General features: G+C 53.9%; 1 protein-coding gene across 2 annotated transcripts in view; it reads left to right on the top strand.

The window, feature by feature from the left end:
* The first annotated feature begins 8,989 nt into the window (after positions 1-8,989).
* Positions 8,990-17,076, top strand: part of MRC2 (mannose receptor C-type 2) — a 59,035-nt gene continuing 50,948 nt past the window's right edge. Inside the window, exon 1 of one of the 2 annotated variants that reach the window (XM_065909703.1) lies at positions 8,990-9,686. In XM_065909703.1, coding sequence (XP_065765775.1) covers positions 9,575-9,686 — 112 coding nt within the window. In that variant the 5' untranslated portion in view covers positions 8,990-9,574. The remainder of the gene's footprint in view (positions 9,687-17,076) is intronic. The other variant, XM_065909702.1, reaches the window with a different exon arrangement.

Raw genomic sequence — 17,076 nt, 5'->3', positions numbered from 1 at the left:
GTCTGAACATGTGGTAGCCAGCTTGGAATGTTACTGACATATGTGGCAAGAGGGCTCAGCCAGAAATATTTAAAGATGCAGTACTCAGGCATGTGAGTTGCCTGGGCAAGGGGCAGGCTGGGGGGGCGGGGTGGCAGCAGTCAGGAAGGGTAGAGAGCACTCATGACTCACAACTAGTATTTCTTTTACATGTGAGACATGCCAGTAGTGACACATTCTCCAGGACCTTTATGGATCTGCCCCATTCCCAGTGTCAGGCGATCTTAAGGGAGGATGGAGTGTTCCAGATTAGAGAGGCTCGTGGGCAGGTGGTGTCCTGTAGAACTCAGAAGGGAAGGAAGTCAGCCCCTGAGTGCTTGCTCCCCCCAGCTTTCCACAGCAATCTTACTACAATATGTATATTTACACACATGTGTGTATAGTATCTTTTTCTTCTTTAACCATTACTTTCAAGCTGCTAAGCAGAGTACCCATGGGGTCTCAAAGGTTGAGTACAACACTGTAAGGATGGTGCCTACATTGGTGAAGAGATGGATGAAGTTGAGACCATGTTTAAACTTACTCAAGGCAATGAAGTTCTGTTCCTCTTTTCTTCTCTCCCATTCAGTGATCTTGAAGAATTGTGTTTTGTTTAATTTCTAACTTTCTTCATGTTGAAGGAATGCTGCATCTTTAATCCTTCCCTCTAATTTCCTGCCTTCTTTCCCCCAGGTTCTTACGAGCCCAGGTGTAGGATGGTATTTGGTGATTTATCTTTTCTGCCCTTCTCCTGAAGAAGGGATGCCCTCTCTTCCTGCTCTTCCTGGGCCTAGGGCTTGGCTGGAACTGTCTGGGCTTGGTTGAGTCTGGGCACAGCCTCTTTCCACTGCATGGATAAGCCCCAGGGAACAGGCAGAATGGTGACCTTTTCTAGACTTGTAAGTAGCCAGTGAAATCACTAAGTGGAGTTCTTCCATGACATATTTTGTTAATATGGGTTTCACTTTTTCCAAGGATAATCCCTTATTGCCACAATGTTGATTTCCTTTAAACAATGACCCCCCCCAAAAAAAAATGTGTATTAATTTGTAATTAAACCCAGTCAGACTGTTTTGGCCTTTCCCAATTTGGGGGGGTGGGGAGGATATTAAAATAAGTTTTAAGAAGTGACTTTCCTAGCCTCTTGATTTTACTGTAGTTCTCCAGCTTCAATCAGGGCCCTCACCACCTAGGGTATAGCTCGAGGACTCCTGGCAGCTGGCAGAGTCCCAGTGGATGTCACAGTCATGATGGGAATGTGTGGGTTCATGTGGCATCTGTCACCCTTATGTGCCAACAGCTAGAGTTGTGACTGGGAATAGCTACAGTGAACAGAACGGGCAAGGCCCGGCCGTGACCGTGAACTCATAATTCAGGACTGGGAGGCACTGGCTTGAGGAAGACATGAAATACAGAGGTCAAAGAGAAGGACCTGGGCTCTCCCTCTTCCATCACGGCACAGCAGCTTTACATGGAGTCTCACCAGTCAGACACGTACGAGCCCCACTTGTGTGGCTGTCCTGGATGGGTCTGCTGTCTTTTTTTAGAGGGCTTGTTTTTTTCTTGCCTTCTAGTCCAGGAAGGACAGGTTTTCCTCCAGCTGCGAAGACTAGCAGTCAAGGAGCTCTTGAGTTTCTTAATTTAGAAAATAACTCCCTTTAAACATAGTTATCTCCTAGAATCCTAGAGCTAGAAGCAAGCTTTGGCCTAGCTCCTTGCCCCTAAGAAGGTGAAGTTTGCAACTAACTTGACTCACCTTTGGCCGTCTTTTGCTTTCTGAGAATCTTTCCTTCTCTCTAGCACACATCATTCTCGTCACTCGAGCCCTCTTTGCCTGTAATTAAAATCCACCTGGGGTAAGTGGGGGAGAGACAGGATGCATAAACTAGCTATTCTGTTTTAGTTTCTGAAGGCAGAAGTTAAGAGCTTCACCTAGAGATTAAGAGCCTGGGTTTTAGAATTAGGTCTGGTTCAAGGCCCGCCTCCACTGGCTTCAAAAATTTCTCCTTGCATGGTTAGAATAAGGAGTAGAAGTGAGGTATTTCAAGTACCTGGAACACAAGGAGGGAATCAAAAAGTGTGATTTTAAAAAGATCACAAGATTTAGTGAGACCAAGACTGCTGGTTGAGGCTCAGAGCCTTTCTACTCTCCAGGTTGTCAGGAGGTTTTGCCTGGGGTTAGGATGCAGACCTTGGGGAGCCTTCCTCTCAGTCTTGAGATTCACTGTCAACCTCTGTCCTGCAAGGTCAGCAGTCTTCTCTTACCCTGCATTCAAGACTGCTCTGGGAGGAGGCATCTTACAGGCCAGTGTGGCCCCTAGGCCAGCAGCAGCAGTATCACCTGGGAACCTGTTAGGAATATACATTCTCCCTTTATCTGTCTCCCAGATGGCATGAGCACTGAAGGTCACAAGCCCTGCTGACCTTTTAATCCACCCCAGCCAGGGGGCAGTTGGAGGGTGGCTTTCATGGCTTGTCTAAACTCACCCAGCTGGAAGACAGAGATAGCTTTGTTTTACTTTTTGTGTTGGGGATAAAAATCTGCTTTAAGCTCCAGGCTCTCCCAGGACCAAACATCATACTGCTAATCATACTTCTATAACCTTTTACAGGTGCCTTGCTACCTAACAGCATTCTCAAGAGTTATTCATTCATTCTGGCAAAGCTTCTTACCTTTGGTCTTCTCTTTAAAAAAGAGAGAGAGAGAGAGAGAGAGAGAGAGAGAGTGTGTGTGTGTGTGGTCTTCTCTTTAAAAAAGTGTGTGTGTGTGTGTACTCATCCTTCTTGTGAATTAGTTTGTCACATTTTTCTCTTTACCTGAGGTCCCAGGGCTGCTGGAGGATTGAGGTCTGGATCTGCTTGTGAGTCTAGCCTGGCAGTCGGGGTCTGGGCCGAGGCGAGCAGGGCTGAGCTCCAGCTCCTTGGAAGGGGCTTGGGAAGGGGTGAGCTGCAGAGAGGTCATGGGGAGAGGAGGGGGCTCTGGGTGGTTTGGGGGAACCTGCCAGAGGCTGGCAAAGCCGGCAGGCCTGGGAGCAGGTCTGGGATGTGGTGGGGGCAAGGAATAAAGAGACCTATTGTGCTGGGGAAGCTCTCAGGGCCAGAGGCAGGCTGGAGTCAGCAGAGGGTGTGTGTGTGGTATTGGGCAGGAGACCCCATGGTGTGAAGGGGTCAAAGAGCTACAGGCTGGCTGGCTCAGCCTCACCCATCCCTGGCCACCAAGCAGACCTCCTGGGTGTGGTGGGAGTGCCCAGCAGAAAGCTGTGGGGACCTCACCTCCTCGGCCTCCAGACACAGCCTGCAGCTGCAGTGGCATCCAGTGCTGTCCCAGCCTCTTCACCCTGAAGGCAGCTTGGGGTGGGGGTACTGAGGGCAGGATCCACAGAGGGAAGGGCTCTCTTGCTTCTGCTTGGCAGAGAAGTTCCTCAGCTGTGTGGCTTCCCAGCCTAGGGTGGGCAAGGTAGAAGCATCTTGCTAATTCTATGTACGAGGAAACCAAAGCCCAGATAGATTTGGTGACTGCTAGGAAGTAGAGGGGGCCTCCCAGGTCGCTCAGTGGTGAAGAACCGGCCTGCCAGTGCTAGAGATGCAGGAGACATGGGTTTGATCCCTGAGTCAGGAAGATCCCCTAGAGGAGGGCACACCTGGCGAGCTACAGTGCATGGCATCGCAAAGAGCTGGGCACGATTGAGCACTGAGCAGTAAGTAGAGGATTGAAGGGGAGGGACTGCCGGCTTGAAAATTTTAAAAGGCGGTTTCTCTGAGTGCCATCCTTGGGCAGAGTGCACCAGAGGTGAAGGCTGCACCCGGGCTCCCAGCCAGAGGCATATGTTGCTCTAATTTGGGGCTCCCCCACCCCGCCCGCTGCCTCCTTTACTGGGTCCTCCTGCTCCCTCAGGGCCCCCCACTTAGAATGGAGACTCAGCTGGCCTGGGCAGCAGCCCTGCCCTCTGCTGCCTTGAGCTAGAACTGAAGTTAGGTGGGAAGATGGGGCCATGGTTTCACAGAAGATTCCTGCCTCAGGTTCCCAAAGGCTCTCATCATGTCATCTCTCTTTATAGATGAAGGAGTGAAAACTCCTGTCTCACGCCACCTCTCCCTTACTTCTTTGCTTGCTTGTGTGCACGTGTGTGTGTGTGTGTGTGAGAGAGAGAGAGAGAGAGAGAGATGCAGGTCTTTTGTCAGGGAGTGAGCAGGACTGGGCAGGGACAGCCAGAGAGCCTCTGTAGCTGGTTCCAGGTCTTCAACAGCAGTGTTTTCCAAAATTTTTTCATGGCAGCATCTCAACCCAATGCACGTTTCAGAGACTAGAATTTTTAGCTCATGTGCTGTGCACTGATATTTACTCTTTTACTTCATCTTAAAAATGTTGGGGGAAAAAAAAACAACAAATGTTGGTCACTGGGACTTCCCTGGTGGTCCAGTGGTCAAGACTCCATGCTTCCAATGCCGGGGGCATGGGTTCAATCCCTAGCTGGGGAACTAAAATCCCACATCCCCCCATGGTGCAGTTAAAAAAAAAGTGTTGGTCATCGGCCACTGGTGCCCCTGTCCGCTTCTTGCTGCATCACTGGGGGCTGTGGAAGGTCTGGTGAGCCTCTTGAAGCTGGAATGCAGACAGTGAGCCAGCTGGATGCAGCCGCCTGCATCCGGCTCTTGATTCCACCAGGGGAGGCTCTGTCTCTGGACAGGGTCCTTGAAGGTCACACACGACTGTGGGCAGGAACTGGGCCCAGCCCTGCACTCAGAGGGTCAAGTTCTGGGACTAGAGAAAACCTAATGCTGCCTGTCCTTCGTGAGTTAGGAATTGGGAGTCAGGACCTCCCACTTGAAACTTCAAGTGACCTCTTGAACAGAGGGATGCAGAAGCTGCCAGCCCAGCCAGAGCTATGTACCAGAGCAGGCCGTGATTCCTGGCTTGCCCAGCCCTCAGTGCAAGGACAGGCTAAGAGGACCCTGTAGAGCAGACAGGGTGAGGTGACATCACTCCCTGCCTGCCATGGCCCCAGCTGGGTGGAGCAGGAGAAGGAAGGTTCTGGGAACTGCATCCCACCCAGTTGCAGCTGGTTCTGCCCCTCAGCTCTGTTGCCCTCTTTGCCTCGGGTCAGCCTCTGGCCCTCTCTCAACCACCACTGGCTAGCTTGTTTCTGACCTGCTAAAGCCCAAGTAGAAATAGGAACCAGTGAAGATCCCCCTGTTCTGAGCTTGCTCTGGGGCCTTGCTGATAGCCATGGGCATTGCTCTGCTGACTCCTCCAACTAGGAGGCCACCTCCAAACTCTGGACACACGCTGGACACACAGGGAGAAGGTCTGTGCGTCCTACTTCCTGGAAGGAAGAATCCTGAAGTAACCATCTCCTGTTCCCTGGGGACGACAAAGGTTCCCTTCAAAGGAAGTCTTCTTATCCCCTCCTCGGGCTGAAAGTGAGTGGATACAAACCCAGGGGTCCTTCTGGGAATGGAGAGCCCTGCTGGGTGTCCTCCAACAAGCAGAGAGTAAGGGAGAGAACCTGGGGAAGGTGGGCAGACTTGTTTTGGGTTATATTTTTGGCCATGATGGGTAGACCAGTCTGGAGAAGACAGCCAGCCATCAAATTCCCCAGTAATGCGGATGTGGGAGAAATAGTCATCTCAGGTTAACTGTCGCAAGATCACACAGCCTGGAAGAGGTGGAGCCAACCCTTGAAACTTGGGTCCGTCTGAACCCCAAGCCTGCCTCTTTTTTCCGTCTTAGGTCCTCAGTGCTACAGACAAGTGGGGGACTGCAAGGGCAGACTGCCTGAGTGGAGAGTCAAGGGTAGGAGTCCAGAGAGGGCGGAGGGGATGGGATCCACCCAGACCAGCCCCATGCTTGGCCAGACTTTTCCCCTGGCTGAGAAATGTGCGGGTGCCCCTTGGGATTCCTAGCCTCTTGTCTAGTCGCCACAGGTAAGGACTGACCTCGTCTTTCCCTTACTTACGTTCTCCTGTCCCACCTGGCCATCCAGTTGCACTCTTCCCCGCCTTGTGTTCCTCTTCCCTAAGCTTTTGATGTAGACCCGGCTGCCAGAGTGTTCACGGGCTCTGCCCCCCTGGGCACCCTCTGGCTGGAGAGGCTCCTGAGTTCCAGAGCCAGGGAGGAGGAGACTGATGCGAGAGGAGCCCTAAGCACGGTGAGTAATGATACGGAAACTTGTACATCAAGGAGACCCCAATACGCAGAAGGGAAGTGACCTGCTGGAGGGCACATGGATAGTGGATGGCTGAGCTGGAATTCCAGTTCAACTCTGTCCCCATCCCATCTTTCACTACTTATGGACATGCGTTCATTAGCCAGCAGAAGCAAGCAGAGGGCTGCTTCTACCTGGCTTACTTTACACTTCAGAACACCATTTTTGTGTACAGCTAAACATGGAGATGTTGAGAGCAGGAGGGGAGGCTGTATTGTTCGCTCAGGCAAAGGAAAACACCCGGTGCTGCAGTCCTCATAAAACTGACCTGTGCAGATCTTACGGTCGGTAGGGTGGGGTGGAGAGGCCGGCAGAGCGCAGGGTAGGACGTGTGGGAGACACCTGATGTTCACACAACAAAGGATGATGGGAAGCAGGGAGGGTTCCCTGAACATCTTTATCCAGGGGCCATGCCTCCATTTGCACACAATATTGCATTCTCGCGACAAGATAGAAATTGTTGCCCTGTTTACCAGTAGGAATTGTAACCTCAGTGAGAGCTTCAGTAACTCACTGCATGTCACAAACAAGTGAGTGGGAATTTGAGATTCTAACTCTGGTCTCTCTGGAGTCTGCACATCTTCCTCTAAACTGGTTCTGATGAAATCAGCAGACCCACAGCACCTTTGCTGGCTCACAATGTCAGAAGGAGAGCCACTTCTCAGTATAGACTCCATTGCAGTGAATATCTTGGCAAAAATCCCCTGGACTGGCTAAGTCCCCAGCACATAGCCTGATGTCTGACACATAGTAGGCCCTCAATAAATGGCTGTTTGAGCTTTAAAAGGAATGGAGGAGGCAGTAGGCACAGAGGACACTGACTCTTCTTTGGAAGTAGATGAGGTTCTGATGAGGGGCTCCTCAGGAAAGCCCCAACCTCCTCGCAACACGCAGCACTCCTGCAGACTGTGACCACTTTCCGCAGACAACTGACCCTGCACAGGGTCTTTAAGCAGCAGGGGACTGGGCTGGACTCTCCACAGGGAGAATCGCCCAGATGTCACCGGCTCCCTGCCCTGCGAGCTCAAGATCTAAGACAGATGGTGGCTGTGGATGTGACCTGGACATTCCGCAGAATGCAACACATAACCCCCGGCCCACTGGATAGAGCGGGAGGCCTCACCCTTGGCAGAGACTAGAACAGGGCTTTAGACACTGAAACAAACAGCTGTCCCTGCTAGCGGAACTCACTTCCGTGCTCCTTAGCTCTTTCGTGGCAGCTTCTCTGCCTGGAATGTGGCAAAAATTGTGTCATCTTCCCCACTGAACAAAACCTCCTCTAGGATCCTGACTCTGCTCCTCTTTGTTCCCCCAGAAGTTAGCCCAGCACTAGCCACCAGGGCTTTTGAAAGCCTGAACGAAGAAAGGAGAACATCTCCTATGGACTGGGTGCCCAGGGCACTGTGCTGGCGAGTGGTGGGCTTTCTGGACTCACATGATTCACTGTCAGCTTGTCAGTCTCTGCCCTGCTTATGGGAGGAATGCCCAAACCACTTGGGCTGGTGGGGAAGGGATATCCAACCCTGTTTCAGAACCTGGAGGGCACCTTGGGAGCCCTGCCTGAGTTCCCTTCCAGAGGCCAAGGGGCTCCTTGGTGAGAACTGTGGTTGGCACATCCAGGGATAGGCAAGCAGATAGAAGCCTGTGAGAGGACTTTGAGAAGAAGCATCCTGTGTTTTGGCTGCTCAGATAGGAACAGAGAGAGGGCAGCTTGGCCGAAGCTGGCGGATCCTGAACCTCCTTGAAAATGATGTGAGAAAGGGGAGGCCAAGCAAATGATCTCTGAGGCAGCTCAGTGTGGTCAGAACTCTGGGATCCCAGTGAAGGAAGTCACCAGCAGGGACTTAGCTCTGTCAAGCAGCTAGCTGTGGGGTGCCGGGGACTTTGCTGGCCTGACTGCTAACCATTTTTTAGGGCCAAAGGGTGGATAGTGGGACTCATTCTAGGGGATTTTATGGGGGCTCACTTTGGGGTCCTGCAGCTTCTGGATTGATACCTGGTAAGAATCTCAGCCCAGCAAGACAGAAAGCGCCAAGTGAGCATCTGTGGCCCCATACCCTCCTTGCAGCGATGGGGAAAGATTTACTCAAGGCAAGGGTAGTAAAAAAGGAGAAAACAACATTGAATTTGTTATTTCCAAAAACAGCACTGAGGTGGACAGCACAGGAAACAATAAAATTTATATTACCGTTTCATAGTGTTTTTATTTGATTACTCGTGGTGGCAGAACGTGAATCTTCTTTGCATTAGGGTCTAAATATCTCCGTCCAGCTCTGAGCCCAGACGTCCCAAGTGACTTTTCTAAGGTCGCTCAGGAAAGGAGAGAGGAACGTGGGCCTGGACTCTCTGACACCCCCTCAGTCCAGGGCTCTGCGCTGCAGTGACCTGTTGCATAATACGGAATAACTGTGGCTTGTCTTCTCTTTTATGAAATTTCCATTTGATCCTCTCAGATCCGCCAACAGTTCGGTTGCTAGTGAGAGCGATGCTGTCTTCTGGAACGTCCAGGGACAGATTTTCCCTGGCTTTCTGGATACAGCCCCCATCTAGCAAAATCACGACACCCCTCTGCGACAGGGACGCTGACACGGGGTTCACGCAAATGCTAAAACAAGACTTGCAAACGTTGGCTCTCCGCACCAGGCACAGGGGCCCTGCCTCCCCCTCCCCCATCTTTGCCCGGGTGGCTGAGCCCTGGGCTCCGCCCCTTCCCCACCCGGCCGGGGGAGGGGTCCTGCTCCGCGTGGAGGTAGCGGCCGCTGGAGACGTTGGCAGAAAGAGGCGGGACGCAGGGGGCGCCAGTGGCCCGGGTCTGGCCGCCTGGGTCAGCCGTGCGCCCCCGCCCCGCCACGCGGTGAAGTTTGCGGAAAGTTTTGCACAGCCAGCCGGGGAGTTGTGACGCAGCGTCTGGGGCTCCAAGCCCGGACCTAGAGGAGAGGGAAGGCGAGGCGGGGAGAGAGAGAAGCGGATAGCGAGAGAAAAAGAGTGCACGCCGGGGTCCTCCTCGACCCCGCGGATCCTCCTCTCCCGCTTCCCCTTCTCCCTCTCGGGCCCCGCGCCCGCCCGCTCTTCCCCCCCTTCCCCTCCCACGCTGCCCGCTTCCCTTCCCCGCTGCCCCTCCAACCCTCCTCCCCGGGTCTGCGCTCCTCCCTCCGCCCTCCCTCCGCCCGGCCTGCCTCCTTCCCTCCTCCTCCTCCCCTCCTCTCCCCGGGAGGCATCACTTCGTCCCGACCCGGAGGAAGACGCGAGCCCCTCGCGGGTGGTCATCACAGCCCAGCGCCCCTGCAGCCATCGCGCGCCGCGCCCGCGCTCCCTCGGTCCCCGCATCCCCCGAGCGCCACGCCGCGGGCATGGGGCCCGGCCGGCCGGCCCTCGCGCCCTGGCCTCATCACCTGCTGCGCTGCGCCCTGCTCTTCGGAGGTCTGCACCTCGGCCGCCCCGCCGCCGCCAACTCCCTCTCGGGTAAGGCGCTTCCAACTTGGTCAACTTCGGGGGCCGGGCGGGGGGAGCATCGAGAAGCGGGCCTCTCTCGACTTTTCCCTCCTTTCCCCCCCCCCCCCCCCTTTGCAGGACGTGTGTGCGTGTGTGTGTATGTGTGTGACTGGGTTTTAAAAAATCGTCTCCGCTTTTCTGAAAGCGGGGCGGGCGGGGGGGCGGACAGGGGTGAGGGAGGAGGAGCGCGCCTGGAGGTGGGGGAGGACCTGAGTGGAACCAGATGTGGCGGGCGGCGGGGGAGGGGAGCCCGGGGGTCTCAAGCCGCCTCGGAGGAAGAGGGCGGGCCCCGGGAGGACCCCCGCGCCCGCCTTCTAAGACCACCCGGCGCCTGCCCTGCGCTGGGCCCGGGGACTTGCAGGGCGCGTCCGGGAAAAACCAGCGGAGACTCCAGGCCGGACTTCGTGCTTTACTTCGGGACCAAAGCGTTATTGTTGTTTTTGAATTATTCGTGAGGGCTTGGTTGCCCTTCCCGGCACCTCGGGGGTGTTGGTATTTTCTTTTCCACACTTGGTCTTCAAAGGACAGCCCGTGGCAGGCGGCATCCGCATCAATTGAACGGAGCTCTGTGGTGCAGTTTTGTCATCAGAAGGATGTAGCAGGCTTCGGCAAGGGTGTGTGTGTTTGTGTGTGTGTGTGTGTAGTGAAGAGAGTGTTGTGTGGGCGGCTCTGACCCAGCTGGCAGCCCTCCAGAGTGGACAGATCTTGGACGGCCAGAGAGCTGCTAACGATGCACGGACCCGAGCAGCAAAAACAGAAACCCAGAGCTGGGTCTTCTCTTCCTGCTGCTCCTTCAAAGGGTGACACTGAAGTGTGGGGACAGACAGACCGCTCAGCGGTAATCCGAGGGGGAAAGGGGAAGCTCTGCTTGGGTGGGTGGGGGGGTACGCAGGAGTCAGAGCTGGAACTGCCAGCGAGTGTAGTTATTACAGCCCAGGTGCTGGGCCTATGAAAAAGACTTGGTCTTGTTTCATGTTTAATTTGGGGATGAGGCTGAGTGAAAGGGGACAGTGCAGCGTGTGTAGTTTTGTGCGAAGCCCAGACAGTCCCCTGGAGGATCTGGGACCTCTAGCTGTGGCCAGTGCTTGCTGAGTTTGCCTGCCTGCCCATAGAGGACCGAGACACGTATCTGCCCAGATTGTGCCCAGCCACTGTGTGAGGCGGGGACCCGGGTGACGCATATTCATGCCAAGCAGACCTCGCCTGCTGAATTCCCGACCCACCTGGAACTGAATGTCAGACAAACAGAATCCAGGCAGTAACTCCCCATCCACTGCAGGTCAAGGCACCCAGCCTGCCCCCTGCCTTGCTGCTCTCCTGCCTGCAATTTCGCCCCCTGTGAAGGCAGGCCCAGTGGGAGGGGTGGAGGAGCCATTTCCAGAGCCCCAGAGCTCAGTTGTAAAGCCAGGCAGGCCCAGGGAGGGTTGTGGCCAGAGTGCTGACTCAGCCTTTTCCCCTGTGGCGCCTTTGACAGAGTGAGCTGGAAATGCCTGGGGAGAGGCTGGGTCAGGGGGACCGCCTGGAGTGGCCCTCTGCCTCTGGGTCTTCTCCTGGCCCCCCTTTGCCCATCCTCGGGCTGTGTCCCTGGGTTTGTAGCCCCCATAGCCTTGGAGGGGCCTGTCCCAGCGGCACTGCATTGGTTACTCTCGAAGAAGCTTAGGTGCGAGCAGGGGTGCATGGAGGGGACCCTGGGTGGGTATAGCCTGGTCCCCAGAGCAGCAGTTGAGCAAGATGTTGCAGGCCCTTCCCTGGTGTGTTCCCTCTGCCCAGAATACTCCTCTTCCAGCAAATTCCTTCTTCATCCCCCTCTACCTGACAAATTAGGTGGTCCCTGGGAAGAACTTACCAGCACCAGGATCCGAATGGCCCCAGGAAATGCTTGTGGGAGATAGGATTTGGCTTGGCAGGCCAGCGCTGCTGGGGTGAAACTTACCCTGGGGGCGGGGTGCTTCCTGACCACCAGGAGGGGAGAGGATGGGAGACCGCAGAGCCCCTTGGTGTGGGATGGGAGAATCCATCTTTTCTCCACCATCCCCTGTGGAGTACCCAGAGGAGCACCCACACAGCTTGTGGTTGGAAGACTCTCTTAATTGCAGTACTGATGCATTTTTGTAGCTTTTACTGCGCAGCGCTGAGCCAAATACTTGGGGAGGAAGGAAGGTACAGAGGAGTTAAAGTTGCATCCTCAGAGAAAGAAAATGTGGGTGGCAGAAAAAACTGTGTGAGGCAAGGGGTCACCAAGGCCCCCAGGAGGGAGGCAGGGAGGGGAGCAGAGCAGGGAGACCGGGAAGGCCGGCTGGGCTGTGCTGGAGAGGCTGTGGAAGCTGGCCGGGCTGGGGTGGAGAGATCCTGAGTAGGGTGGGGGAGAAGCTCGACTGAAGAGGAAACTGGCCAGGTTTCCAAGAGGCCAGAGTGGGGGAGTGACTTGCTGGCTGGCGGTGGGGAGCCCTGGAGAACCCCTGGGAGTTTCTGAGCAGAGGAATGAGGTGCGGATTAGAAAGAGGGCTGCTGGGAGCCCTGGGATCAGGTGTCCATGTGCAGAAGTGAAAGATTGGGAAATCTTTCTAGGGGGACAGACTCTGCTGTCTAGAGGACAGGGAGGGAGGCACTCCTTTGGAAAGGCATCAGGTACTTGCTGCTACTGCCAGACAGACAGATCGCCTGCACTTCCGGCCCAGGTCCTGGTGAGTCATGCAGTTCAGAGGGGGCAGTTCTTAACTGCCCCCATCCACCCACAAAAGTCGGTCTTCCTTGCTCCCCCGACCACTTGCCTTTTGTGAGCTGCCAGGGCTGAGGCAGTGCCTGGCTGAGCTGTGGTTAGCGCTGAGATCTGGCCCTCCCCTGGGGTGATGTGAACAAGGTGAGGGCGTAGGCAGAGGGGGAGGTGGCGGCCAGGGTCTTGGTCCCCATTGCGCACAGTAGAGAAATCTCAGCTTTCTGAAGCCTGCAGGGTGCGGTTGATTTGGGCCGATGAGAGGATTTCAGAAGCCCCATGAAGTTCTCAGAAGGGCATCCACTTGGATTCACTACTAATTTCAGCATTGACTAGGAGCCCCATTGCGCCCTTCAGCAGGGTGAAGTGGTATCGCAGTGACTGCATTCTTCAAGCGTTGGGCGCTGTGCTGCATGCGTGGTGTTCAGGCAAGAGTTTCTCCAGGTCTCATCAACTCTCACACGTTGGCTGTCAGCAGCTGAAAGATGTTAGGTGGTTTGCGTAAGATCCTACCTCCATGCCGCTAGAACATGGTGAAAGTGAGATTCGAACCCAGGTGTGGCTACTGAGCCAGAGCATTTCAGTACCGGACCTCGCTGAGAGTCTGAAACAAGTATGTTAGGAAAGGCTGGAAAATTCTGTCGTAGAGGGCACCCTCCAGGGCTCCAAGTCCTCTAGAACGTCCTCTCCACATGTCCTCCAGAGGGGAGTCCCGGGAAGGGGTGGTGGGCATCCTCTGTTACCCCCCAGCTGCCTGGGCGCTGGTCTCTCCCCCCACCCCCGTCCCGGGGACCCCAGATGCAGGACCAAGCCCCCTTGGTGTCCTCAGGGGGGTCTGAGGTGCCTGCTCCCGAGGGACTGAAGGGGTCTGATGGAGCAAGAGCCCCACTACCCCGAGGTCAGGGGTTCATGGTCATTCAGCCAGTCTGCCAGAGGATGTTTACTGAGCCTGGGTGGTGCTGCAAGCAGGAATGACCTCCGCCTGTCCTTGTGAGCCCACCTCCCCTGCACCCCCAGTGGGGGTCCCTGGGCTTGGAGGGCCGGGGCATTGCGACAGGAAGTGTCCTTCCTGTTTAGCCCGTTATGAGATGGGGGTGGGGGGCGGCCAGTTTCCCATAACTGGATCATATAAACCTGGGTGGGGTGGGCCATGGAGCGGTGACGCAGCTCTTGGGCCTCGCCCTGGGCCCTGCAGGTCCCAGTCACTCCTCGGCGGGAGCTGTGTCGTCAACAGGCAGGCGGGATGAAGGCTGCGCAGTGGCACCAGCCAGCTCCCGCTCCTCAGAGGACAGGCTGGGCTGGGCCCCACCCGCGGCTGCGCGTGGAGCTCCAGTGGTTATGAGGTTCCTTCCCGCCCTCCCCCCTCTTCGGGTCCTCTGTCCCTTCTGAGCCCCCTGACCATGTATGCCCCTCCCATCCTGCCTGGCTGGGCCCGTGCTGTCTGCCTCTCCTCGGCTCTGCCCTCCCGCAACTTGAGTTCCTTTGACTGGGCATCCTGGTCCCCACCCCGAAAAAAGCCCTGGTTGTGTTGCTAGATGATGGCTAGGAACCCTCAGGTTCTTCTCAGCCCCCCACACATTCCGCCTGCTCCCCTCCTTCCTCCCGGAACCTTCGCGCCCGCCTCACCCCCTGCCACCTTCAGGCCTTTGCGCACACCCTTCCGTCTGCCTGGCACGCCCTCCCCTCTTCTGGCCTGACTGCCACCGCCCTTCCTTCAAGACCCAGGATTCTCAGAAGGACCCCGACGGGTCCTGGTCACTGCGTCTTGGGCTCCCCTGGGCTAAGGAGAGAAGCTCAGAGGGCGAACACAGGGATGACCGCCAGCATGGGGGGGGGGCGCTTTTTTCTCTTTTTCTTGGGGGTCACCTCCAGAAGGACACGGTGAGAAGCTGCTGTGGTGGGCTTGAAGCTCCTACAGGGAAAACCAGGAAGCCCGTTGCCCAGTCTCTCCCGACATCCTCAAAGTGTGGAATGAGGGGCGGACACAGCGCGCCCCCAGGTACACTGAGGCCGAGGGGCGCGGCTGGGGCCCCGCCCCCGCTTTGGCTTATCAGCCATAAAGCAGCAGAGGTGTGTGAACTCGGGCGGAGGCTCCCGTTTCTTCACCTGTAAAAATAAAGTAATAGTCCCTCGTAGGGGTGTCGTAAGAAATGACATTAAAAAAAAGAAATGACATAATAGATGTATGAAATACATGGAACAATGCTGGACAGTCACTTCTTAGCAACTAATATTAAATTAGTGCTATTTTTTATTATGAGGAGAGAAAACATGAAAAAACACAGTCTTCAACAAAGTTCTAAATAACTGTAGCCACTTTTTTTTTATTTAATCAAAGTAGGTCTTTGATTATCCATTACTCCTTGGTGACACTTTGCTAGCTACCGTTAAGTGCCTAAAAGTAACCATGCTTTTTCTGAAAGTAAGTTTAAGTACTAAAAAAAGCAAAAAACCCATCCTCAGTTGTCTTTACCCCTTAAGCCCCTCAATTTACTCCCCTCCTGCTTCTCTTTATAATGAAGCTTCTTCAGCTAAACTTCCCTTGGAGCCGAATTCCTGGGACTCTGCCCTTTCAGCCAACAGTCATTCCACCTCATCTAGCCTTCCTCTAAGAAGTTGCCTCCCGGGGGCTCTGATAATTAGGCTTCCTAATTACTAAATCCCGTGCCCCTGCGCTGGCCTCATCTTGTAGCATGCCTGCTGCTGATACCGTGTTTTATAATACATGCCGTGTGGGAAATGGTCAGCCATACAGGGGTAAAGCTTAAAAGATTTGAGGTCCTCACTTCGCTTCACCCGCAGCCTTACACTGTCAGAAGTTGCGGTGATCTTCCGCTTTTCATGCATATACACACGTACAAACACTCCTTTTACACAAACGGGACTACGTTTTATGCTGTACAATAAATTTTATTTTGTAATGTTCCTGGCGTTTCCATGACAGGCTTCAGAGCTGTGTCATTCTTAACGCTGCTCAGTAGTCCATTGGAAGGATGTAGGTCTTTTGGGGGGTTTTTTTGCTGCTTCCCTGTTGATGGGCACTGTTTGGAAGTTCTCTCTCCCTCTGGCCTCTGCGATGCGGTTTGCACCCGCGGTCTCCGCCTCCTGGCTTCCAACCTCAGTCCAGAGTCCACATCGTTGCCAGACTTATGATTCAAAAGGGCCGCTTTAATCGCCAGTCTCAACTTTCTGAACGGAGAATTCGAGGCCTTCCACGGTCAGGTTCTAGCCTTTCTCTTCAAACCCTTGAGCAAGTCGCGTTCGGATGCCCCGAGTCCTGCGTGCGAAGCCCCTGCTTCTCTCTCCGCCCCCAGGAGGGCGTGGCCCGCAGGTGTGGCTCCGAGTCCCCGCTCTCACCGCAGCTTTAGCCTTCTGGAAGGGGCGTTTCTCCCCAGTCTGCTTTCGCAGTTCATCGCTGCCGCCCGCCAGGTGGACTCTTACCCCCCTCTTCGCCGACTGGAAGCGCCTCCGGGGCAGGGCTTTGTCAACTCGGCACAGCTTCCAACCTTGGACACGGTATCCTTTAGTAAATGTTAATTGAATCAAACAAAGCAGACAGGTGTTCCAAAGAGCTCCCCGCACATGTTTTATTGAGTGTAATTTACATATAGCCTTGTATTAAATTTAAGGTGTACACATGATTTGATGTTTTGTATATTGCAAAATGGGGCTTCCCAGGGCAGTGATAAAGAATCCGCCTGCTTATACAAGAGACTCAGAGGTGTGGGTTCCACTCCTGGGTGGAGAAGATCTCCTGGAGTAGGAGATGGCAACCACCTCCGGTATTCTTGCCTGGAAAATTCCGTGGACGGAGGAGCCTGGCTGGGCTCCAGTCCCTGGGATTGCAGAGTCGGACACACTGAGCAACGAAGTGCACACATGTTGGAAAATTATCTCCACCTAAGTTTAGTTATCATACTGCCCATCACCTCACACGATTATAAATTTATTCCTGTGATGAGAATTTTGTTTGTAGTAGGAGAAAGGCAGTGAAGAGACTTGCCCTTCCAGAGTTTTAAGTGATGTCACAATCGTGAGAAACATATGGCATTGAATTAAACAGAAAAAAAAGTCCAGTGGACTGGAGTAAATTTCAAACATAGACCTAGACTGTTATAAGAACTTAACGTGAGACATGCCTGAAACAGCACGCTGATATGAAAAGGAATCTGTACTTGCAAATGGTATGGGACAACTGGATTATAATTCTAAAATTTTAGTTTCAATTTCTAGCTGATTGCAACAGAAAATTCAGCTGGCAAGTTTGTCATGTAGAAAGTGCAAAGATCACTAGACAGTAACTTTCAAAAATATGTAATTAAGCTAGTGAAAACAGAAAACCTAATCATGGCAGATCTGTGAGGAAACTCATCTGTTTGACTGGGGCATGTAAATTAGTTCAGTTTTTCTGGATTCAGTCTTTCAGACAAGATGTAAGGAACTAGATAAGTAAGAGTTCATATCCTTTGACCTCATAATTCCACTTGGGGAATTTGTAAGTCATTAACCTCAAAGAGGAAAAAAAATGTTCATAGAAGTACTATTTGTAGTAGCAAAACAAATTGGAAACCATCTAGAGGCCCAACAGCAAGAACATAGCTAATCAAACCAAGATATCTTAACACAATGGACAACTTATGTAGTTCT

Source organism: Muntiacus reevesi, chromosome 18, assembly GCF_963930625.1.
Source record: "Muntiacus reevesi chromosome 18, mMunRee1.1, whole genome shotgun sequence".
NCBI lineage: Eukaryota > Metazoa > Chordata > Mammalia > Artiodactyla > Cervidae > Muntiacus > Muntiacus reevesi.
Note: the sequence above shows the minus strand (reverse complement) of the source record. Positions and strands in the feature narration are given on the sequence as shown.